General features: G+C 43.9%; 1 protein-coding gene across 1 annotated transcript; it reads left to right on the forward strand.

The window, feature by feature from the left end:
* On the forward strand, positions 1 to 26473 carry LOC147603008 (diacylglycerol kinase 1-like). Its single transcript, XM_086797296.1, has 7 exons — positions 1 to 2139; positions 24305 to 24683; positions 24777 to 24853; positions 24971 to 25090; positions 25233 to 25397; positions 25478 to 25615; positions 25719 to 26473. Exons 1-7 carry the CDS (start codon positions 817 to 819, stop codon positions 25869 to 25871), a joined length of 2355 nt encoding a protein of 784 aa, XP_086653422.1. The 5' UTR covers positions 1 to 816; the 3' UTR covers positions 25872 to 26473.
* Positions 26474 to 26779: the final 306 nt, after the last annotated feature.

Raw genomic sequence — 26779 nt, forward strand, 5'->3', positions numbered from 1 at the left:
ATGGTTGTAATCATTTTGGAGATAAGAATTTTCTGCAATCTTAGAGCCATTAGCCATTACAGGGACGAACTTCTAGGGGAGTGCATGAGGCCCGGGCTTATAGGGTCAATGCGGCTCTAGCACCAGATTGAGATTCTAGGCCTGTGGCTCGTCATGACTCTCATGTGCTCGATTCTAATAGATACAACCAGTGTAGTGTCGGTCCATTGAATATACATAATAATAATTATATTGATGAGAAATTAGGGCGTCCATTTAAAGGAAGTGAATGGAAGCCGACAATACCTATACGCGTATGCACGCTTCAGGGTGACAGGAGCTTCTTTTGAAGGTGTCGAGGTCCTTTTCTTTCTTCATCCACCAGAGAGCAGTGCTTCTTAACGTTTCTGTTTTCTTGCTTTTCTGCATCGATTTTTCTGCAACAGCAGCAGAGGCAAAGAACAGTTTAGAAGCTTTTGCCTCTCGATTTTCTTGAGGTGCGATCTGCGTATCGAAAGATCGCGGCTGCCGACGATTGCTTAACTCTGATCATGCCAGCACGAACAATTGTTCAACCAGTCCTGCTTCATCTAGACGCGATCTTGCGGGTATGTCAAATCTCTGCATTTTCTTTGTCTGCATGTTTCCGACCGACTAAGAAGAAAAAAACCGGGTTCCCCACTTCTAGACGCCGAAGCAAAGCTTAGCAAAAGCTTCATCTGATGCGACGATCCAGGTTTTCTAAGATGTGTTGAGCAGGCGGCGCTTTGCGGGGCCATGCTCTTGCGTCGATCGCTTCGAATACCTGGGTTGTTTCCATAGGCTTTCTTGCCTGGCATGGATCATAGCAATCAGAGCCTGTCGACCTCGTCTTCTGAAGATCCGCTTGGGCTGGTGGTCTCGCTGTTGAGGAAATCGGGGGAATCACCCGTGATCTTCATGGGATGGTTCACTGCAATGGTCATAGTAGCCCTCACCTTCCTCTATGCTGTCACTCGATTGAACAGGAAAGTCTCCATCGACTCGTTGAAGGCCGCAGCCCGTGTAAAGCGGAGATCTCGAGGAAAGAAGTCAAAAGCCTCGTCTTTTCCTCATATATGGAGCCGGGAAATTTACAAGGGTGGACCATCTGCCTGTTCAGTGTGTTTAAACCCTTTGGCTACCCCACAGTCCCTTGGTCCCAAGGCCTCATCGGACATGCTCATCCCTCGATGCATCATTTGTGGAGCTGCAGCACATTCGAGTTGCTTGAAAAATTCACATCAGGATTGCAAGAATGTTGCCATGGCTGGTTCAAAAGTTCTTCTCCACCACTGGGTAGAGAGGTTTGGGGATAAGGAAGAGAGACTAGAAGAACCAGCATTCTGTGTCCACTGTGAGGAGCCTTGCAGTGGCTCCCTATTTGTACCTCCTGCTATCTGGCGTTGCATGTGGTGCCAACGGCAAGTGCATATTGACTGCCATGCTCATTATTCTCCAAATGCAGAAGAAGGCTGTGACCTTGGACCTCTCAAGAGGTTGATTGTGTCTCCACTTTACGTGAAAGACAATGGCACCAAGAATTTGGCTACTGGATTTCTCAAGTCTCTCACTCAAGGTGCAAATGATATTGCTTCTTCTGTACGTGGGCAGATCAGGCAGAGGAGGAGGAAAGGGAAGCGCACAAATGAGCCGTTGAATGCCAGCAGCATCTCAGAATGTTCGGATTCTGTTAATTGCAGCAGTGGTGAGAGTGACACGGCTGACTCCAACCAGCAAATTGTTCCATTGAGCTTTGATGATTCAGATGAGAATGTTGGTGTTTCAAATGTCAAAGCTAAAATTGCTGCCAGTAAAACAAATTTGAATCATGGCACGAGGATGAACAAGAGCAAAACTTTTGCTCTCGACACAGAATTACAGCTGGATGACAATGGCATACAGAGCAGTGTTTCAGGTGGAGAACATTCTAGTAAGAACCCTCTTTCAAATGGAGGACACCTTAGCAAGGATAGTACGACTATTCAGCAGAGCAACACAGGACTGAAAAAATCAAGATATACCATCATTGATCTACCTCATGACGTTCGCCCATTGCTGGTGTTCATTAACAAAAAAAGTGGGGCTCAACAAGGTGTGTCTTTGAAAAGGCACTTCAACATGCTGTTGAATCCTGTGCAGGTCGGTTAGTTATTTCCCTGAATGTCTTTTATGAGCCCTAACAATTGCATGAATGAAAATTTTGTATGATGTCTTACTGGATTCTGCGATGGGTGCACAAGTGCTAAGATACCACCATCACCCCTTGAGCAACAGTCTGGGGGCATGCTTATTGTCACTTCACTAGTGTGAGAATGTTTTTTTTTTTTGCTTTGTGTGGGCAGGCTTATTGTATCACGTCACTGTTAAGCTCAATGTGAGCATGGTTTTTATTATGTTTCTTTGGGAGAGCAGACAAGTCTTGCCTTTATTCATGTGGAATCTTGAAAGCTTCCTTAATGAAAAGGAACAAAAATTTCCAGGTTTTTACGAGAGCCATCTAAGTGAGGAATCGAGAGGTATTGCAGGAGGTTCTTGGGTGAGGGGATAATTGATACTATGGGAGGTCTGCAACCCGGGCTATGATAACTGCTGTTGTTTGGAGGTCTCTGATGACCTGTCCAAGTTTTTGACATTGTGATACTTCTTTGGCAGGCCTGGAAAGAAGACGGTCATTGGAAAGCCAGTCATGGAGGCATTTGGGTTAGAGTTGAGCACGGAGCCATGGTGCCATGTGGTGAACTATGCATGTGCGTTCCCTACTGCGGTGGGGCTCAGCCATAAGATTCTATTCGTGAGTGTGCGTGAGTCAACTCTGGACGTATCCATGGCGAAGGAACTGATCCGGCCTTGCTCGTTGAGTAGTGCAGCTGCAGGAGATTGGGTGGGTCTACTACCGGCAAACCTGCTGAAAAGAGTGGTAGCCACGAGAGAGGCAAGTGAGGATGACAAGAGCTTGAGGTCCACTTCTGAAAATGGGCAATGGAGGGCAGCCTTGATTGAGGGAGGTGGAGCGGTTGCCATGGAGGGGGGAGGGTGTGGTGCTCTCAAAAGTTGAATGTAGATTAATGTGAGCAAACCGGAGGCCTAGTGTTACGTACCGGACGTTAATGCTTAGGATTAATAGCCTAATGTGGCAGGGTTAGGGGGCCATGAGATTAGGGGAAGTAGGCTGATAGAGGTGGCTAAGGCTCATAATTAATAAATCCATGAATATTGGCTATTTATGATTGGGTGGTTATTTATAGTAGCAGTAGTCACTATATAAGTGAGGCGTGGGTCATTTTCATTATGGATTGATATCATTATGGCCTAACGTTGGTCTATGCTTGGACCAAGAGTAGTCATTCTCTTGGCGGATCATAGATAGAAAGTCTTGCTGAGGGCAAGCTCTGGGGGTATGCGACGCAAGGGCTGACTAGGCATGGATTTGTGGGAAGGAGGTTTAGCCTCTAGGCTGGATGGTGAGCTTGCTTGCACCCTTTCTATGTGGTTTGTACTAACCTTGTGTTTAGCGTGTGATTTAGGTGATCTTTTGGGAGGATCTTATAGTTGGTATTAGAGCATGTCTCACGTGTGGTTGCAAGTATGTCAAGAATCCTTAGGTATTTTTCTTGTTATGTCAAGAATCCTAGGTGTTTTTCTTGTGGTATTTGCTAGGGTTTTGATTGAGGAGAGAGAGAGGGTGTATGCAATAGATGTGTGATTCCATGGCTCTTTTGCATGCAAAGACCCTAATCACAGAAACCATGAAAAGCTGTCTTGTGTAGGTGTGCATAGCCGTGGTAGGGCTAGTTAAGTATGAGTCGAGCATGGACTTGAAAGAATGGGTACTATGCAATGATACCCACAAAGAACTGCTGTCAAAAATTGACACTTTGTATGGACAACAAACATAAAAAGAGAAAAGAAGATCACTGTTGAATATCACCATAAAAGGTTGTACATGATGTGGAATAGCATGAGGGAGGTCTCGTAGGTGTTGCCTATCACTGCAGAAACTGAAACAAGATCTAAGAATGAGGCTTAAGCCTAGAGTTGGTTGGTCAGTAGAAAATCAGAGAACTGGCTGACAATGCATAAAAATAGGCAAAAAATATGTAGTGCCTAGATGCATATGTAGGGCTTCATATGGAGCTAGATACAAGCATGAATGTGCATGGGAAAGTCCATTTGGGGATGAAATAATTTCCAATAGGACTGCATGCAGGAGAAAGCGCAGAAGAACGTGAGTATTCTGTTGTCGAAGCATCAAAATGCAACATAGCCTCAAAAAAAAAACCAATGTGCCACTGATGACGTGGCAAGATAGCTGCGCAGGCAACCTTATTGGCTTGGAATGATGCGACCAGCTTTTGGAAAGAAAAATATTTAAAGCTTTTTAAATACTAAAAAGAGGAGCTTTTATTATCTAAAAGATGCTTTTTGGGCCATAAATGAGTTTTAAAGGGCTTTTCTCAAGTGCTTTTGGGCAAGAACTATAAATTCAGCTATTCTAATTTCTCTCATTGTTGGTACATGCAAAAAGACAAGAGAGCTCTCTAGCTCTAAAAGGGGGGTGTCAGCCCAAGGCTATTCCGACTCCTAGTGTGGTGTTTTCTCTCTCTACTCTCTTTTGTTTATTTTCAGATTTTCTTAGGGTTTTACGTGTGAATTTGTTGTTTTCTTGAAGATAAGCTAGGTACTCGTGCCACAATCCTTACGAAGGCTTGTTACAGTGGTATCAGAGCAAAGGTTATATCTCTCTTCTATGAGGGATAATGATCTTTACACATGATGCCTTCTGCTTTTTCTACAAGCAATGGGAAGCACTCACCACCAAGAAGAGAACCAAGCTACCAAAAGTGAAAAGCAAACCTAAGAACCTGGTGGAGGTGGCAATTCGCATAGCTACTCTCGGGTTGTTACATGATTGAAAGTGGTGGATTATCCCATATGCAAGAGCATGGGAAGTCAAAGAGCCATATATAGGCTGTGGTGGCTCCTTCTCATAGATATCTCCTCTGGCTGGGCTTGTGGGGGGGGGGGGGGGGGGGGGGGGGGCAACGACTGGGAGATGGGAGCCCAACCATCGTCGTTGCTCAGTGCCTGGGATGGCGTGTGCGTTGTTGCTGCGTGACTTTGAGATGGTATCAGAGCTCGGGCCCGTGGTCTTGGGGGCCCTAGCCTTTGTTGTTCGAAGGTGCTCAAATTGAAGGAGAGTGTTGGAGGTGGCAATTCGCGTAGCTACTCTCGAGTTGTCGCATGACTGGAAGTGGTGGATTATCTAGGGGAAGTCGAAGAGCCATATATAGGGTGTGTACATCTCCTATGGCCGGGTATTTTTGGGGGAGCAACGACTGGGAGATGGGAGCCCAACCATCAACATTGCTTAGTGCCTTGGGGTGGTGTGCATGTTGGCGCTGTGTGACTCTGACAGAATCCACAGTCAAAGAAACTATGACTAATCTGTACACTTTTCTCCAAGATTTTGACTTGATGAGACCCATGGTCTTGGGGGCCCTAGCTTGTGTTGTTCGAAGGTGCTTGAATTGAAGGAGAGTGTTGGAGGTGGCAATTCGCGTAGCTACTCTCGGGTTGTCGCATGACTAGAAGTGGTGGATTATCCATGGGAAGTCGAAGAGCCATATATAGGATGTGGCCTTGTCACAAACATCTCCTCTGGCGAGGTTTTTTGGGGGAGCAACGATTGGGAGATGGGAGCCCAGCCAGCGACGTTGCTCAGTGCCCTGGGGTGGTGAGCACGCTGGTGCTGTGTGACTCTGACGGAATCCACATGGCCAAAGAAACTATGCCTAATCTGGACACTTTTCTCCAAGATTTCGACTTGATGAGAATATCTAAGAATATCGAGCAAATGAAGAAAGGGGATGAGCAATGAACCAAGGAGGATGCGGCTGAAAATCAAGAGTCTTTATCAAAGAGATTTCCCTCAAAGAGATCACCTAGTCCACCTTCTCGCGTGTTACATGCGGAAGCTCTGAAATGCTTCTTTCAGCCCTAAACACCATCTAGAACATGCTGATGCAAAAACGGAGACAAAAGGGAGAGGAGAGAGAGAGAGAGAGAGTTGGAAATTCAGTATTTCATATGGTACAAAAGGTACGTTTGTCTTGCAGCCCTTGGCTGCCTTCCATGAAAAGGTAGAACACCTAAACAAATCCTAGTTCTATGACCCAACTCAAAAGGAGTTGAATGATCAAAAACGATGAGCAATTATGCCTTTTATAGGCTGGAAAAGTCCCCATGGACTGGCTGACTACTAGTTGGCCAGGTCTAGGACAATAAATTCTTCGTGTGCTTCAGCCGACAGGATTTATGCATTCTTTAGCTGGCCGACAGCAACACCACACTGTCCACGAGACAAATCCCTACCACAAATAGCAACTCATGCTCCTATTCCCTGGTTTTGATAAGTCTTTAATCCTTCTTTATCTGGCTGCACTTTAGGATGAGTCCTGAGATTAGAATGTACATGTGTGTGCACATGACATCCCCCTCTGCTAAACTTGATGATGGGATTCCAATCTGCATCTTGGATGACTGTCATCATCCCATTCCATTCCTTGAGTCCCTCTGTCATCCTTCCTACTCTGGCAACCTTTTCACTGAATACCCGACCCGATCTCCAAATCCACTCTAACTCTGAATGAGATCTATGCATCTGTTCCATCCAGTCCCCATTCCGTTCCTGCTCTGTCTTTGAACACCGTCTCGGTCTTCATTCCTGAGAAATGAGTTTGGTACTCTTCACTCCACCCCTCGGAGGATCATCCTCCCTTGGAACCGTTGCTTGAAAGCCTTTCCCGACCCACACGATTGCCATCCCCTTTGGGCTTTGTGGAACGCCACTAACCAACCTCATGGGAGTTCTTCGTTCCTTGCCTTGGGCCTCGTACTTATGCACTTTCCTGTACCTTGGAGCTGTACACCTTCATATGGGACTGAATCAGTGTTTAGCCTTGCTGAGCCTGATGCTCTGATACCAATGTTACATGTGGGAGCTCTGATATGCTTCTTTCAGCCCTAAACACCATCTAGAACATGCTGATGTAAAAACGCAGACAGAAGGGAGAGAGAGAGAGAGAGAGAGAGAGAGAGAGAGAGAGAGAGAGATGGAAATTCAGTATTTCATATCGTACAAAAAGGTACATCTGTCTTGCAGCCCTTGGTTACCTTCCATGAAAAGGTAAAACACCTAAACAAGCCCTAGTTCTATGACCCAACTCAAAAGGAGTTGAATGATCAAAAACGATGAGCAATTATGCCTTTTATAGGCTCCCCATGGACTGGCGGACTGCTGGTTGGCCAGGTCTAGGACAATAAATTCTTCATGTGCTTTAGCCGACAGGATTTATGCATTCTTTTTGTAACTTGGTTGAACAGAATGCTAATCAATACACTTAAATACACTAAGATTTGAAGGACACTTGCACAAATACAAGAAGTAAATTGCTGAATTGACAAGAGACACACAATGAGCCGGAACGGCCGACCCCTCCCTTGAGTAAATTGTATTACTATTGGAGAAATTCAATACATAGCTTGACGGGCATCCATTGCCAAATCCTCCATGCCAATGCATATGAAATTCAGCATTTAGAAAACAATGGTATGTCGATGTAGATCACCAAGGAGCTGTCTTGATGCCCGGCCCGACTTCAATGCCCATATTCTCTACCATTGGCTCTATGTTCTACCAAGCAAGGTAGCAACATCTTCAAGAGCACTTAGGACAAATGAAATACTACACAGGGCGGCTAAACAAGGAGTCCTGCCCTTCTACTGAATAAGTAATGGCAACACATTGTCCAAGTAGCTTACCAGTCTTCAAAGAAGTTGTTGCAAGCGGAAGCCTTCGCGTTGGAAGCTTTAGGAGTGTTGATATCTTCGATTTGCCGCAATCCTTCGCGACAAAAGTCTTCAAGAGGATGAAGGGAACCCTGGGAAAGCTTCCCCTATGGTTCAACTTGAGAAAGGAAGGCTGAAATTAGGGTTTTCAGCAAAAAGACCAGAAATTACAGCAAAAATGAGAGCTGTTTTGCTGAATTTCAGTCATTGGGAGTGAGTAGGAGAGTGATTAGCACTTAGAAACACTCTTGGAAGCTTGGAGAACACCCTAGCAAGTTGGGTATGGCTATGGAGAGCTTGGAAATGGAGAGAAATGGTTGAAAAACAGAGTTTTCAGCCTCCAAAAATCCTCATGAAGAGAAAACACAGATCTTAATAAGTAAGTGAATTGGGGTCCAATCAGGTGAAGGGACATGGGGAGATGTCCATTTATGAGTAAAAAGGGAGGATCAGTGTTGGAATTAGGGTTGCAGGAATGCACACACAACTTCAAGAAGATGAGGAAGCTTGAGCACAACACAGTAGTGTATTATGAGTGCCAAAAATGAAAGATAACCAACCCTAAAAGATAATGGGCGTATATACAATGCACGGGGGAAAAAACCTCCTAGTGAGGGAAAAAGTGCCCCGGCGGTCCTAAGTGTGTTCACACACATCACTACTATAATATGGTAATAAATCCCCCCTGGAGTGATGCGGTGAACAAGAGCTAGCACTCATGTATAGGAAAGTGTCTAGCTATGTGGACGAATCCACAAAAGGGAGTAAGCCCAAAGCTTTGCGAAAAGCTTCGAACTTTTCACGAGGCAGAGCCTTTGTGAAAAGGTCTGCAAGGTTATCCTGTGTTGGCACATAAGCCAAACTGATCTCTCCTGCAGAGAGTCTCTCCCTGACATAATGGTAGTGCACCTCAATGTGCTTCGTACGAGCATGGAACACTGGGTTCCGCGCAACTGCCAATGCGCTCTGACTGTCAGTGAAGATGGTGGTGGCAGATGGCTGCCCAACACCCAAATCAGCCATAAGGCGTCTGAGCCACACACACTCAACCGTAGCTGTGAAAGCTGCCCTGTACTCAGCTTCACAACTAGAAGTGGCCACAGTAGGCTGCTTCTTGCTCAACCATGATATGCATGAGCTTCCAAGCATGAAGCAAAAACCACTCGTGGACACGCGTGTGTCATAACAACCAGCCCAGTCAGAATCTGAAAAAACATGTAAATCTGGCGGCAATGATCCCCCCTTGGGATAAAATAACCCAAGATGCCGAGTACCACTCAAATAGCGAAAGATACGCTTCACTGCCTGCCAATGCTTAATGCCTGGGCTATGCATAAATCTGCTCACCTGTGAGACTGCAAACTGAATGTCTGGCCTCGTAATGCATACATAAATGAGGCAACCAACAGCTGTCTGATAGAGTGTGACATCAAAGTGATCTCCAGCATCATGAAGACTCAACTTCAAACCTGTCTCCATTGGAGTAGCAATAGGCTTGCAGTCTTCAAGGCCAAATCTCCGCAACAATGTTTCAATATACTTTGTCTGACACAAAGCAATACCTCCATCACACTGCTTAAATTGTATCCCCAAATAATGATGCAAATGCCCCAAATCTGACATCTCAAAAGAGGCATTCAAATCAGCCTTAAAATCAGCAATATGACTCTCATTTGGTCCTGTGAGCAGCATGTCATCGACATAGAGAGCAATGATTAGATGTACACCATCCACACGTTTAACATACAAAGTGCTTTCTGTGGGACTATTCTGAAACCCATGTGCAGTCAAATATGCATGTATTTTTTCATACCAAGCTCGTGGAGCTTGCTTTAAACCATATAAAGCCTTTTTTAACCTGCACACTTTGTTTTCCTGCCCTCTTTGAACAAAACCACGAGGCTGCGATACATACACCTCCTCATGCAAATCTCCATTTAAGAACGCAGTCTTTATGTCCAGCTGATGTACATTCCAACCATTATGAGCTGCTAATGCACAGATGCTACGAACAGTGGTCATACGACATGTGGGAGCAAAAGTCTCATCAAAATCAATGCCCTTCTCTTGAGCATAACCTTTTGCAACAAGCCTAGCCTTATGGCGATCCACTGTGCCATCAGGCTTACGCTTCAATTTGTATACCCACTTAGTGCCAATGGCCTTCTTGCCAGGGGGCAAGTCACATAAAGACCATGTACCATTCTTCATAATAGCATCGTATTCTGCTTGCATAGCAGCCATCCAATTTTCTGAACTTTGTGCCTCATCAAATGAAACAGGCTCACTTTCATCGCACATACTAGAAACAGCCAATGCATAACAATCTGACGCATAAGAGGCACCATGAGAGCCAGAACGAGTGCGACTAGACAAAGGGGCATCCAACTTGCTGTCACGCAAAGTCTGCACCAGCCATCTAGGCATATTCCTAGAGCCCTCAATCTCTTGTCTCTCATCCTCAAGTGCATCATGCACATCTGCATCAGATATAGGCTGATCTGTGCCATCATTTAAAACCTGCATAGGCTGAAAAACTGCCTCATGAGGTATTGCACTTGACTGTGCACCACTGAAAAGAGGCAACAATGTATCATAGACATCACGTGAGCTGATATCTGTCTCCTTAGTACATGAAACCAAGGGCTGAACTGCATCTTCCACAAATACAACATCACGGCTAACCAAAATGCGCTTTGTCTGTGGATGATACAAACGATAGCCTTTGCTCTCAGCACTATATCCAACAAAAATACATTTGACAGCTTTGTCATCCAATTTTCTGCGATGTTGCACAGGCACTAATGTATATGCCAGGCAACCAAAAACACGTAAATGGCCAACAGATGGCTTGCGGCTATGCCAAGCCTCATATGGAGTGACAACCTGTAATGCTTTGGTGGGACACCTGTTTAGTACATAAGTGGCACACATGACAGCCTCAAGCCAAAAACCATGTGGTAGACTTTGACTCTTAACCATACATCTTGCCATTTCCATGAGAGACCTGTTTTTTCTCTCAGCCACACCATTTTGCTGTGGTGTATACGGCACTGTACATTGGTGTTTTATCCCACGCTCAGCCAGAAATGCATTAAATTCTGAAGACATATACTCCCCCCCTCGATCTGAACGGAGGGTGCCCATCTTACTTTCTGACACATTTTCAGCCATAACCAAAAACTGTTTGAAGCACAAAAACACTTCGGACTTTGCCTTCAAAGGATATACCCATGCATGCCTGGTAAAATCATCAATGAAAGTCACGAAGTAAAGATAGTTTCCAAATGATGGAGTTTGCATGGGACCACAAACATCACTGTGAACAAGCTGCAATCTGCGTTCAGCTCTCACTGATCCATCTTTGGGAAAGGAAGCACGCTGCATTTTACCCAATATGCAGCCCTCACAAACATGCTTGACAGGTGCCTCAAGCTTAGGCAAAGAAGACACCATTTCAGATTTCTGCAGGCGCAGCAAACTTGCAAAATTCAGATGACCAAAACGTGCATGCCACAGTTTTGCATTTGAAATAGCCTGCGTATCCATAATAGCACATGCTGAATCCTCTACACATTTGCCATCCATATTGAGCTTATACAGCCCTCGACATAGTGAACCAGATGCTACAATGATGTCACCACAAGAGAGATCATGAACAGTACATCTGTCATCCACAAATTTTACAACCAAACCTGTTTTGGCAAATGCGGATACTGACAGCAGATTCTTTTTGATCCCTGGCACATACAATGCATCAAAAAGTGTAAAGGTGTTGCAATTTGCAACATTCAGCACAATCTGTCCAACTCCTTTAACGGGATAAGAGGAGTTATTGGCACAAGTGACAGTATTCCCTGTGGGAGCAGACTCAAGGAAAGTGAATAAACTGCGCTGCGAGGTGATATGCTTAGTGGCACCACTGTCAAAGTACCATACATCTGAATCTACTGCAGACATACATGTGTCATGCAAAGATGGGTCATAACTGCACTGCGCATTGAATGCCCATTCTGTATCTAGCACAACATTAGCAGATTCATTGTTAGAAGGAGAGGCATCTGCAACAGCCATACCAGCCTCTTTCTTCTTAGCCTCTTTCGCAGCCAGCTTAGGACACGCTTTGATGACATGATCATTTCCCTTACAGTACTTGCAAAATGTCTTCTGTTTGTCACCCTTCTTCTCATCTTTGTCTTCCTTCTTTGGTTGCGCAGCATTTGCAGATTTCTGCTTACTAGAAGAAAAGCCAGCTTTACCTTTCCCGCTTCTCTGACTAGCAACGAAAGCTTGATCTGCGACACGCATAATATTCCTGTTTTGCCTTGACTGGTCTTCTTGCAGCAAAACAGAAACTAACTCCTCAAATGATAAGGCATTGGGATTGCCTTTCATCATCAAGCGAAGAGTGGAAGCAAAACCCTGATAAGAATCTGGTAGACCATTCAAAACAGTCTGCACAAGTGAACTGTCTGACAGGATTTCATCTGCAGAAATGAGCTGCTCTTTGAAATCCTTGATCTTTGTCAAAAAGCTATCCATAGAATCACCTTCGTTCATATGCTCACTCTCCAACTGTTTTCGGAGATAAGCAACACGAGCCTCATTTCTTGCCTGATACAATGTGGCAAGTACATCCCAAGCATCCTTAGAAGTCCTACAGGAGCGAATATGTGGGATAATGGTACGTTTGACAGACAGCGCAATCAAGGCATGAGCCTGCGCATCTCTACCATCCCAACGAATCTGCTCTGCTGAAAGTGGTGGTTCTCGAACAGCTGCTACAGCACTTGTGCCTGCACCATCATCAACAGTACCTGTTTCTGATGTGTTTGCAGCATTCCCAGCCACAATAGGACGTGCATCAATACCCTGCACAATGTTCCATAACCCCTTTGCTACCAATACATGTCGCATCATATATGCCCACAATGGATAGTTGGTGCCATCCAACTTATCCTCAGCAGCCAACATGCGGAATACATCATTGTTGTCAGCCATGGCCAATGACTGTACTACTAGATGTAAATGCTGTCTGTAAGAGGTAAACCTGTATAAAATCGAACTGTGCTATGTAGCACAGCCCAAAACAGACGAATGGGCACCTGTCCTGCAGATTTTAATCTTGACAGAAAATCTGCACAGTAGGACGATTTTGCCTGCGCAGTACTTGGAATGCAAAAACGGAGGGCGAAATGACTTCAGATCAAAATTCTGAAACGAACAAGCCCTACGGGCTTTCCCACGGCATATACTAACCTGCAGACGCTCGTGAAACCTCGTTGCAATCGGAGGAGATGAAGCGGCAGGTGCCGGTGATGCTGCCCGGGAGGAGGAAGCCTGCTCTGATACCAATTGTTGGAATTAGGGTTGCAGGAATGCACACACAACTTCAAGAAGATGAGGAAGCTTGAGCACAACACAGTAGTGTATTATGAGTGCCAAAAATGAAAGATAACCAACCCTAAAAGATAATGGGCGTATATACAATGCACGGGGGAAAAAACCTCCTAGTGAGGGAAAAAGTGCCCCGGCGGTCCTAAGTGTGTTCACACACATCACTACTATAATATGGTAATAATCAGGTCCTGGACATTGAGTCTTGTCCGCCTCGGGACTTCAATGAGTGTGAACTTGGAAGTTGTCATAATTTATAAGTGACTTTTGGGCACTCAAACTTTAATGAAGTGGGAACGCACTCACTTATAAATATTGGCTAAGTCCTAAGGGCTATTTGAGCCTAGATTGGGTAATACTTACCACCTGTTCACATGCCACACAACCATGTCAGCAGACAATTTCACACGCACGGTTCACGGGCGGGCGTCCCCTAGCCCGGAACTACACATAGGTCATGCAGGCATGAAAACAGCATGCAATTTCATTTGCAGGCAAGCACATAAAGATGCTATGCAATGCAGCATTGGCATGAGCAATTTCCGTTCATGAAACCATATAAGACCAGGCGTTTCCATGCAAGTATATGCGATACCACACCTAGTGGAAAGCCAAGTCCTCCAGGCGTTTCCGGGCATGTACACAAAGGCACAAGTCCCAGTGGAAAGCCAAGTCCTCCAGGCGTTTCCGGGCATGTACACAAAGGCACAAGTCCCAGCGGAAAGCCAAGTCCTCCAGATATTCCGGGCATGATAACATCAAGTCCCAGCGGAATATCATATCCAACTATACAGCATGACACATGTCAATCACATGCATAGGCACATTCCATAAGCCATGGACACCAATCCAATATGTACATAGTGTGAAAGCAAGAGTGAACCATTCGGGTGGCCAAATGGTGACATTCTCCCCTGCTTCTAAATAGTTGTCCGCAACTGAAATGCATCCAAATATGCCTGTAGTAACTGCGGGCAATCTCCAAAGAACTCTTCATCTACCCATTTAGCATCAATGGGAAGATAGTTAAACTTCACAAGGTAACGCCTCACAACTTTGCGTGCAGCAAGCTTGCGTTCCTTGTGATACACAATCTGCTGTGGTTGCAAGATCTCCTCAAGCTCATCCACTTGTGGCGGATCCTCAATGACCATTTCACTGGGCTCCGGCCCTACATACTTGTGAAGGAGACTCACATGAAAAGCATTGTGTATGTGCCAATGACTAGGTAATGCCAATCTGAAAGCCACTTCATTGATCTTCTCGATCACTCGAAAAGGCCCATAGTACCTGGTTGCAAGCTTAGGATATGCACCCTCTTTGCCAGGCCTCTTTGCAAGTCTTGCTTTCTCAAATTTCAGCAATACCCAATCATTCTCTTTAACATCCAATTGCCTTCTATGCTTGTCGGCAGCCTTTTTATGCTTGTCTTGTGAGTCCCATAGTTTCCAGAAACGCCGTTTCTGGCCCACCGAAACGTGGAATTTCGGAAACGTTTCCGTTTCCAGAAACGGCGTTTCCAAGGCTCTATTTTTCCAGGGTTTAGAAACCCACATGCTGTTTTTCGCCGCCATTCTGCGCGCTTATTTTCGCCATTCTGATCTATCATTTGAGTCTTTGACATTGAACTTGAGCAAAGATGTATTTTTCAAGCTTTTGTAATGTTTTTATTAATTATATATGTATGTATTAAACCCTAAAACTGAAACCCCGTTTCCCCGTTTTTCCCGAAGGCCGAAACTCCGAAACTCCGTTTCCCGCCGTGCTCTGCACCCCCGTTTCCGAAACTCGTGGAAACTATGCTTCTGACCTTGCAATGGCTGTCCGCAAAAGAAAAGTGATTGGTGTCAAATGGGTCTATAAGACCAAGTAGACAGCTAGCGTGGATTTTGATGATACTTTTGCACCGTTGCTCGGATGGCGACCATACGGAGAGTTCTTGCTCTTACTGCACGCTCTCACTGGCCCATCATTCAGATGGATGCCAAGTCGCATTCCTCAACGGGATACTAAAGGAGGAAGTTTATGTGGAACAACCCTTGGGATTTCAGGTTCCTGGCTCCAAACGTATGGTCTACAGATTGAAAAAGGCTTGTATAGTTTGAAACAAGTCCCGAGGGCTTGGTATGTGAAGATTGATGCATTTCTTCAAGAGAAGGGTTTCAGCGGTTGGTGGTTGATCCAAATCTCTACATCTTTTTCGAGAAAGGGTTGTATACACTTGTCATTCTCTATGTGGATGACGTGATCATCATAGGCAGCCATACAGTGCACATTGCTCAAACAAAGGCTGCCCTTAGTAAGGAATTTGAGATGACAAATCTTAGGTTGCTTCACTTCTTTCTTGGAGTGTAGATTTTTCAGCGCTCAGATGGCATATTCATTTCTTAGCAGCGATATGTTTCGATCCAAGTGCAGATACACTCCTGTACAAGAAATTGGTTGGTTCCTTGATTTGGTTGCTTAACACATGGCTTGATTGTGCATTTGTGGTGGGAATTCTCAATGCTTTCATGTAGGCACCTTTGGACATTCACTGGTAGGTAGCACTCCGCGTGTAGAGTTTACCTCCATCAATACTGGATCTGGATCTAAGAAAATGTCTAAGTCAAATGTAAAACTCTCTATATCCATAGAGATCTCACCTCAATAAAGTCATCACTATCCTCACGCTCAATGCTTGATTGCTCAAATATATGCACTATATCCACATAAACGTTGCCAGATAAACTATGAAAACTAGGAGTAGTGGTATCGTAAATGTCTCCACATGTGAAAGCCCTAGAAGAATAGCCTGATATATCTAGCACAAGAAACTCAAGCTTATACTCATGTGTATCCCATGACTCTACATGTGAAGTATCACTAACCGCGTGTGTGCTAATGGATGCATCACTAATTGAATGCTGATCCACGAGATCATCTAATTCCAAACTATGATCCCTAGGAAAGTAGGTAGACCTAGCTGTATCAACACTCGTAATGCTCGATGTCATCCTTGTCCTCGAGGTCAAGCCCACATGATCTAGCTCATACATCACTATCACATACATCAACATCATGTGCATGTGTCCATGTCATCATGTGCACGTATCACTATCATCATTTGCACGTGTGTGTGATACATCAATATCATCATATGTGTGTGTGATAAATCATCATGTGTATGAGTATGTGATAAATCATCATGTGTATGAGTATAAGGTACATCATGATCATCATCTAGATCCATGTCGATGTAATCTACATGATCAGGAACATAATCATGGCGGCTCAAGAGTGTAAGACACTCGTACAAGTCACCAAAAGAAGACTCATCCCATGCGAACAATGCTGAGCCATATGTGTCGAGGTACCCATGTCAGAGGGCAACGGAAAGATGTAGATGAATGACAAAACGCTAAAGCACCAAGTGAGAGATGAGAGAGAACCGCATAACACTGGCGCACTAATCCTCAAAAAAAAAGACGGATACAACCAGCCCGCAGGCGAGGAGTGGTCTTTGTAGAGGTAAAGGGCTGAAGGGTGAAGACCAAAAAGCGATGATGAAAATGAGGGGGAGACAGCATATATATATATTCTCCATATGCACTGGCCAACTCACCCATGACTCCTATACGACCTAAAAAATGGAAAAAACATAGGCATAAAAGCGAAAAATAGGGGGGTTGCCTGAACATGGGAAGGGCACCCGTAGATACCAAAATAGCCACCAACAGGAGATGATATACGCTAACACCTCCTCTCAGATCCTCGGGGTGGCCCAAGGCCCAAGTAGTTGCCATGAATGCCAATGGCTGACTAAGATAATCCTTTGGTGAATAAGTCCGCAACGTTGTCCTGGGTAGGACAATATTGAATATATATAGGATAATGTCTCCCTCCAAGATCCGCTCCCGCACAAAGTGGTACTGGATCTCTATATGCTTGGTCCGCACATGGAATACCGGATTCTTAGTAATAGCGAAGCCACTTTGGCTGTCGCATGAGATAATGGCAAATTGCTGTTGTTGAAAACCGATCTCCTCAAGTAGATATCACCACAACCAAATCACCTCACAAGCAGCCGAACAAACCGCTCAATTCTCCATCTCAATCGATGAAAACGCCACCGTAGGCTGCTTTTTACTTGTCGATGAAATTGCTCTTGATCCAAGAATAAAGCAATACCCTGTAGTAAACCGTTGGGTATACGCATCTCCAACCCAATCGGAGTCGCTCCAACCACGTAAAGCGACCCCCTCTCCATCTACCTATGAGTGTTACTTCAGTGACCTTGGAGATTCGAGGGTTAGTGACTCTGTGGATGATTCCACTTCTCTCTCATGTGTGGATACGTTGTCAGTCTTCAGTGATGATGACGCTTACGACGATCCCGTTGATCATGCTTTTGCGTTGGAGGATCACACACACACATAGGGATTTGCACGTGAGGATTGGGTGCATAGTTTGGATTGTGCCCATACACACATTCATGCAGTGGATCATGCCTTTGATTGTTTGAGTGGTGTTACAGTGAACGACGACATTGACTCACATTTGTTCTTGTATAATACCGAACTATGAGATGTACTCCTTTGGCTTCCATGCGTGTCGACACAATCCTATTTTCTTTGGAGTTGAGACATTTCATCTTTGGTTGCATCATATGCGACTTGAGATGTATGATAGATGAGTATGTGGCATACCATTTAGGTGCACGTCCTGACCTTTATCTACACGATGATTCTTTTGCATTAGGGTCATCTGACATTTCAACCATGAGTTGCTCTTTCATTTGGTGGATACCCTGGATGCCAGATTTATTTGGTCGTGCGGACAGGCTTATGAGCTTTCCCTTCAACCCAAGAGCTATTTCTACATTGGTCTCCGGGATGTGCGATGTATGCCATGGCTATCCATTTGAACCTGGTGGAGACACGACTAGCTTCCTCATCGACTTTGATTTCCTACATCTTCCATTTGACCCAGGTAGACGGGGAGCCATTGCTTTGGAGTTTGGATGGCTAAGATTTCCCTTTAATCCAAGATGTTGCATGATTAGCTTCATCATCGACCGAAGTCTGTTATCCTTTCCATTTGACCCCGGGGATCATAGGACTCCTTGGTTTCACATTCGACTTGGAGGATGCATTGTTAGCTTAGTCATCGGCATTGCGCTTCATTCCTTCCCATTTGGAAGTCATTGCTTTGGAGTTTGGATTGCTCAGATTTTCGTTTGATCTAGGCGGTTGCATAATTAGCTTCATTATCGACGTGAGTTTGTTATCCTTTCCATTTGACCCTTGGGGGTCATACGACTCCTTGGTTTCACATTCGACCCGGAGAATGCATTGCTAGCTTTGTCATCGGCATTGCATTACATTCCTTACCATTTGATCCAGAAGGGATCATACGCCTTTGATGACGATAGTTTTGGATGTGATTTTTAGCTTTGTATATAGCCTTCTATATGTGTCTGTTTTGTGCACGATCACCCTTCGATTTTGAGGGCGAAATCATTGTGGGAGGGGATGGTTTGTAACAAGGAGGATTTTAGGATGTACATGCACATGGGACTTAGGGCATTTACACATGTGGTGTTAGTCTTGGGACTAAAAAAGGTACCAGCCCTAGGACTATTGTACCTTTTGATACCTTTGACCATTTTATGACTATTATGTCCTTTCTTGGAGCTCATGCTTCTATGGTTGATTCATGGTAATCTTTCCATGTTTAGGTGTGTACTCTCTATGATGACCAGCACATGTGTGTACTGCATGCTAATGAGTGCAACCCTAGATTGCCTTCATTGCACCCTCATTTTTATCCGCCAATTTGATATTGCTTTTAGTTTAAAAAACTATTCCTGAGTTAACAAGATTCGAGAGTTGCCTCTTGAGAAACTAGAGGATCATGTGATAGAGTTGATTCCGGGGAGTTCACCCCCAAAATCGACCTCCTTATCATGTGAGTGGGGTACAACAAGAAGAGATCATGACACAAGTACATGACTTGCTACCAAAGGGCTTGATATGGCCTAGTTCTTCACCCTTTTGTTATCTAGCACTTCTAGTGCAGAAGAAGGATGGCTCATTCCACATGTGCGTGGATTACAGAGCCTTGAACAAGATTATAATCAAGAATTGGTTTCTCTGATTTGTAGTAGGAGGCGCCTGTGCCTGTATCACTGAAGTGACTACAAGGTCTCCAATAGATGCTCCAGGAGTAGGTTGCTGTGCAACAGCCGTTGTTGGACGAGCATCATCGCCTGTGACAATACCCCAAAGCCCTTTGGCTAACAGTAAATGCCTCATTATGTAGGCCCACAACAAGAAGTAGTTAGTCTCGTCAAGCTTGTCGTCAGGAGAGAGCATCTTGAATACATCATTATTAGTTGTGACTCAAAGCAAACTAACCATTTTTCCTAGGCAAATGTCACTGGAAAATGATTGCAGACACTCAATGTCCACTGAAAGGCAGTCTTCTGCCCAATGGCTAAGTGTGCTAGTAGTGTGTAACCCACTCTTATAGTGGTTCAATAAATATCTAGATATTTATACCTGCTTGACATCACTACTTTGTGGACTTCCACATCATGAACCTTGACAGGGTGGACGTCTTGGTTTTTTGATAAAGCGAGATGATAATGTTAGATTATTGGTCTCATAGGCTCTCTTTTGTTCATGACGGTGAACTATATGTAATTTGGGGTGATGTCCCCCGTGAATTTTTTGATGTAAACTCAACTCAGGCTTCGGTCAAGAATATATACGAAACTCTTTTTGATCCAAAGTCATTTTGTTGTTTTCATGAACTTTTCAATTGTAAATTTTGTTAAGACCATCTACTTGTGAGTGTAATCCAATCTCAAGTAATGAAATTTCTAAAGAGAACAAATTTTAGATGATATTTTAAAAGAGTTTCGTGATGTGTTTTCTTGTGAGTTACAAGATAATGTGCCACCTGAGAGGGGCGTTGATCAAGGGATTGAGCTATTACCTGGTGGTGGTAATCCCATCTCCCGACAATCTTATTTTTTTTAAAGCTAGAAGGAGGAGGACACGATTGTTTGGTACTTGCAAGATTATTGTCTCAATAAAGGTTTTGTTCGGTCTAGTAAGTCTTCATGGGAAGATGGTAGCATGCACTTTTTTGTGGATTACAAAGGCTTGAATAAACTCACTATCAAGAACATGTATCCTTTGCTGAGGATGGGTAGATCATTGGAAGAGCAATACAGCATCTCATAGTCGGCTTGGAGATTCTCTAATGAGAGACGCTGTAAGCGGAGTCAAAGTGTGACTTCTTCAAGCAAGAACTCTTGTATCTGGGTCATGTCATCTCTATTGAGATGGTGTCACCAGGCAGGGCATTTCCCAGAATGAAAGGGGTTTGGTAGACTCCAAGACGTCTAAATATTTTGAAGTGACAAGTGTGAGGCCACTTGTCTCACAAGTAACAGTGGTAGAGGCTAGTGTCCAGACTGGTGACAGGACCCATCTCTTAGATTGAGACACGTGTGGCAAGAAAGTGGACCAAAGTGAGACAAGTGGCCTCACACTTGTCACTTTTTCTTTTGTGTGGCTCTCCACTTGTCATCATAGCCTTCTCTTTCCATTTTCACTCATGGGAGTCCCAAATCTAGCCCTCTCTCTTCATTAATGGAGGCTCTCTTGCTGCACACTAGCCTCTACCACTGTTACAGGCTGCCCTAATGATGGCTACTCTCTCTGTCTTTGTCTCTCTTGAAGCTGCCCATGAAGTATACCGATTGTTGGGGACTGTTTTGGAGGCTTCCATCGCGAAGAAATACTGAAGACAAGGTATTTAATCATTTTATTATGATTTCCAGCCATTGTACTTGGTGTACCAGCCAGTGTACTTGTTGTACCAACTGAATGGAGAGCTGAACCTATTGTACCAGCTCTATTGCATGAAGACCCGTGGTTTTTGGGGAAGAATCAGTACCCACACGAAGGTTTATGGATTATATGTTGGCTCGGCATTTCTACAGCCTGTGTTCCAGCTTGGTTGCCTCGTGTTGGGCTATGTTATGGCATTTGTATATGGATAATCCGTCATCTCCTGTGGGGAGAGTAAGGCCCTCAAAGCTTGTACATGAAATTATTCTCCTTGGGTAATAAAATACTCCAAGGGGGGGGGGTCGGCCCATTCCTTCCTCTATGCGGTGTCACATGTGCAAGCTCCATTTTCAGCATTTGTGGATGTTTTATCCAGTTTTTATGTTTTATGCACACCCATGAGACCTTATTTGTATTATAGTATCCTTGTGCTTGAAGTTGGGCCAGTGATGATGGATATGTGTTAAGGCTGTGGCCATGTTTTAATGTTTTAATATGCATTGATGATATCAAAAGTGTGTCAAAGGCCCTAGTCCCCCGGGCACCCGTGAGTTACAGATGGTGTGAGGATTGATCTAGATAAGGTTTGTAAGGTCCTCGAGTGACCCATTCCACAGATGATTAGGCAAGTGAAATTATTTAACTAGCTTTTTCAAGAAGTTCATAGAGGCTTATGCCAAGATTGCTATCCCTCTGACTTTGCTCCGTCTTCTGCCCTAAGTGCCCATACCACCGGGCTTTGGAAGACAAAAAGCAATCCACAGAGTAGAACTTGGAAGATCTATGTGATGGATTTTCTTCTCTTCTTTATGAGCATTCCTAGCTTAATTCCAACTGGTCTGGCTCTTAGACCGATGTAAAACTCCAAGGCTAATAGACCCTGCAATTAAGCATAAACAAACAGGAAAGAAACATAGACACCGAGATCTAGCTTACCGTCCAACCTTAGAACAATTTGGGCTCACCCTTGAGCACAGGGGGGTAAGTAGAGGTGGAATTAGACAAACGAGAGGGTCAAACAGGCCCTGGCCGCTGACAGATCCATGCCCGACATGAGGAAGAGAGCTGTTCCTCTTGAGATACAGGGACACAATGGGCTCATACTCCTGCACTAAAGCTACTGCTGCATCAAAAATAGTAAGTTTGAAGCTGGTTCCTCTTGAGATGAAGGGACACAATGGGTTCATACTCCTGCACTAAAGCTACTGCTGCATCAAAAATAGCAAGTTTGAAGCCAGTTACATTACACATGATATCCAAACTAACACAGAATTTCCTCTGGCTATCTTTGTCTTCCTCACGCTGAACTGTCAACTTCTGCAACCTATTTGAGAAATGAGTCAGTCCCCTTTTTCTGTTGTTTTATCCTCTGCTGTTGGATGTAAAGTTGTAGGAGATGATGACCTTTTATTATCCAATCTACAAAATCATCCCGAGTGTAGTCCCCTGCCCTAGGATCATGGTATGCTCTGCATGCATTACCCACCATGTAAATACAAGTGCTGAATACCTTGATCTTTTCCTATGTCTTCACCCTCTTGTACTACGATTCAAACTGGTTGGTCCAGCCAGTCACTCTACTGGCAAGGCTTCTCCTGAAAAAGTGCAGAAAGCTACTTTGCTTAGGGCTTCTATTCTGAGACTATTACATGTGTACTACTGATATGGAACGCCTGGGACTTTGCACAAGTTTGCGAAGTTTCTTTGCTTTCGTACTTTCAAAATAGATTTGATCCTCTCTCTGTTGCAGCCAATGCCAGCCATACAGTTTTAACTTGATCTGCTTGTGACATAAAGCCAGTCAGTGCTGCACACCAACTGTGCTGCATAGTGATGTTTCAAATTTTTGTTGTGTCAATTTACATTATCCAGGGATATTGTGCGATTTGTTAATTGGACCTCCGTTACAAACTTTTTTGGGTTCCACCAGGCAACCACGGTGATCACTACCCAAGCTTGCCCGGACCAGATGTCACAGCCGAGCCCGTGACCCTCTCGCACTATGCACCCGGGATGTCATTGGAGAGAGGGTGCAGTCTCTCCATAGAGCCAGACGTCCCCTTCCTCCCCTTCCTGAGAGATCTAGACCCGTCTGCTGCAGATCCAGGACATCCTCAGATGCCATAGAGATGTAGTGTGACATTACTGCATTGTACACCATTCAGGAGCTTTAACTCTCTTCATTTTATACATGGGTCCATGTAGTATGTGGGCATGTTTTTTTTTCATGTTTTTGAAATCTAGTTATTTTTGGATCATATGTATTCATTCTTAGCCTCATAGGCCATTTGGGTCTTTTGTACCTCTCTTCTTCCCCCCCTCTCTCTCTCTCTCACACACACACACACACACACACAACTCAAACATGAAGGAGCAGGAACTAGCAAGGTCAGAGCAGCCCGAGTGGAAGGGAAGTGGGCAGTGTTAAGGGAGGACAGGGTCACATTTGTGAGTTCCAAACCCGACAAAAAGTTGGCAAACCCTCAGTCTGACTGATGTATGTAAGGGTGATAGGCACTCATTTATGAGTTCCAAACCCCCAAAAAGCTGGTCTCTAACTGATGCATGTTAGGATGAATGTTCAAATTTCAGAGAATGTAGTGACAAAGTAGGATCCTCTGTCTCTCTCTCTCTCTCTCTCTCTCTCTCTTCCTATATATATATAGATAGATATGTAATATTTCAAGAGACCTTCAATGGTCAAGTCTCATATGCCATATTTTGGCCTTCTGTGGAAGTAAATCTTGACAGTAATAGACTCCCCTATGCTGGATATTCTGGATGGATGAGGATGACACCACACACACACGACTTCTCCTTTTTGTACTGATATGGACATTTGTATCCACATGCTCACTATGATGACAGTTAATGATGATGATAATATGATAGACATACAGCTAGTCTATCCTTTTCGTATTGAGTTTTTTTAGTCTTTTCCATGGCTCAGTATTAAATGGAACTCTTGTACTACTTTTGGTCTCATAGACCCGTTGGGTTTTTTGAAAACGACTCTCTCTCTCTCTCTCTCAGGTGCAAGTTCAATTTATTAAAGAGCAGATTTGACAGTTACTGATAGGTTTTTTTTGTCTTTTTTTATTTTATTTTATATGAGGCCACATTTTGTAGGCAGAAGAAAGCTATGTCCATGTTTCTTTGCAACTTTGAGAAGCTGGCTTTTGTATTTAAGTGAGTTTTTCCTGTTTTCTCTTTAGGTGTTCGAGTTGAGTGCCGCTCAAGGTCCAGAAGTGGGTCTAGCCTTTTTTGCGAATGTGCCACAATTTAAAGTACTTGTTTGTGGAGGCGATGGCTCTGTTGGATGGGTTTTGGATTCCATTGATAAGCAAAACTTTGAGTCTCCACCGCCTGTCGCAATTCTTCCAATAGGAACTGGAAACGATCTTGCCAGAGTCTTGTCGTGGGGAGGTGGATTTGGTGTAGTTGAGAGACAAGGTGGCCTTCCTGCAGTTTTGCGCCAAATTGACCATGCGGCAGTCACTATGCTTGATCGCTGGCGTGTCACTTGTACAGATGGACAACTTCGGCATGGGGGTTCTAAGACGACTTCCACAAAGTTTATGAACAATTATTTGGGTAACTGTTAAACCAGCAATTCGTAGCTGTTCTTTTTATGTTTGACAACTTCAGTCTTTAATGGGTAGCAAAATCAACTCTCTTCTCTGTCAGGCATTGGGTGTGATGCAAAAGTGGCTTTAGACATCCATCTGTTGCGTGAAGAAAGTCCTGAGAAGTTCTACAATCAGGTGAAAAATTTTTCCTCCACCTCAAGGCATATGTTCTTTACTATTTTCAGGCTGTCTCAAAATTTACAAGTTATACACCTGTTTAATTATGCTGTACTTGATAATTTGATAATGCAGTTTTTGAATAAAATGCTATATGCAAGGGAAGGTGCCAAAGATATTCTTGACAGGACATGCGCTGATCTACCCTGGCAACTTCACCTAATAATTGATGGTGTGGAGTTGGAAATCCCTGAGGTTGTACCATTGCTATTCTTGCACAATTGCTCTTCTAGCAATTTTCTGTCCGAGAAGCTACCGGTCTTGCTTTATTGTATGCATCTCCTTCTTCAAACACTTCTTATGTTTCTAGACTTATGAAAATGTGGCTGAAATGCAGGATATTGAGGGCATTCTTGTGATAAATATTGGAAGTTACATGGGGGGAGTGGACTTGTGGCAGAATGAAGAGGAACATGATGATGAGTTTGATCCACAGTCAATGCATGATAAGGTGCTCGAAGTGGTGGGAATTTGCGGAACATGGCATCTAGGGAAGCTTCAGGTGGTGTCATCTTGAATATATCATGTTTCCATGGTTGTACTCGACATGAATTGCTTGCTTATATAATCATTGCTTCACAGGTGGGGCTTTCACGAGCTCGCAGATTGGGACAAGGTCAGTTAATAAAAATTGTTACAGGGTCTGATTTCCCTGCACAAATTGATGGTGAACCATGGATTCAGCCGCGTGGAACTATTGAAATTACCCACCACGTTCAGGTATGTTACCCTCTCTTTCCATTAGGTACCTGGGTCACAATCAGTGCTATTCAAAGATTACCCTGCTTGATCTTGTGCAGTAAGAGCTTCAAAAACTTTGCAGGCTTTTATGTTGAAAAGGCCAGCAGAGGAGGAGCCATTTGGGCATGCTGCTGCAATCATGGGGGAGGTGTTTGAGAATGCAGAATGCACAGGTCTCATTAGTGCTGCACAAAAAAGAACTCTACTACAAGAAATGGCCATCCGCCTCTCATAATTTCTTGAGCACTCCATATGCACTTCCTATTTACTCCAGTATTTCCGACACATCAAATCCATTTCCAGACTTCGTGTTCATGCATTATGCACAGGCTTGTATCACATCAATTTTGGAATTTGCGGCAGCAGCTTCAGCCTTCTTCATGGTGGAAGGTCAGCAGAGGTTCAGTTTTTTTTTGACGTCTCATATTACCCTAAAACTAAGAGTTTGTAATATATTGGGGCTGTGAACCCCATTGCTTAGCTTAGCAAGCACCAATTATTTTATTAGAGGCCATGGTTTGTATGATACACATACTTAAATGGTCTTTAGAAGGAGATGTGAAAATGAGCCACCAACAAAAGCTGCAGCTACACTTGAGCTTCTCAAATTTTCAACTAGGTATACACACTACGAATGGGTAAGGTATGGTTGACCATCACTTTAATTTGAGCAGTACTAGATTGTAAGAAAGTATTGACGTGGCTTAAAACAAGTAAGGGGGTAGGTGTTGTTTATTTTAGTGTTTTTATATCATGTACTGTAGATTACAGTCATGTCCAATTTATGTATTCCTTTGTATAAGATTTATAATAGTGGAGCTATGAACCGACTCTTGAGCACTTGGTTGAGTCTGCTTTTTTGTGTCATGGTAGAAGAAGCGTGCAACACTTGTGGCAGTAGGGGGTGACCATCTTATAGTATCTACAATTAAAGACAAAAATTCAAGAAATGCAGCACTGGAGTGATCATCTTTCTTCATGAAGGGAGTGTGAGATTACCAAAGCAAGTAAACTGAAAATAAGTTGAAGAAATTACTGGAGATATGAACCGAACCCTTGAACAATTTGTTAAATCTAAGCCATACTTTATGGAGTGTGAAATTACCAGGTAAACTGAAAGTTGAAGTTCTTAGTGATACACAG

The sequence above is a fragment of the Cibotium barometz genome, chromosome 65 (genome assembly GCF_041138505.1).
Source record: "Cibotium barometz isolate CiBa-2024 chromosome 65, ASM4113850v1, whole genome shotgun sequence".
Lineage (NCBI taxonomy): Eukaryota > Viridiplantae > Streptophyta > Polypodiopsida > Cyatheales > Cibotiaceae > Cibotium > Cibotium barometz.

Excerpts from the sequence above, each read along its gene's own strand:
- LOC147603008 (XM_086797296.1), top strand. The coding sequence starts at position 817 with ATGGATCATAGCAATCAGAGCCTGTCGACCTCGTCTTCTGAAGATCCG. Across the intron at positions 2,140-24,304 it reads TGCTGTTGAATCCTGTGCAG|GTGTTCGAGTTGAGTGCCGC; the intron begins GTCGGTTAGTTA and ends TTTTCTCTTTAG. Across the intron at positions 25,398-25,477 it reads GGCATCTAGGGAAGCTTCAG|GTGGGGCTTTCACGAGCTCG; the intron begins GTGGTGTCATCT and ends ATTGCTTCACAG.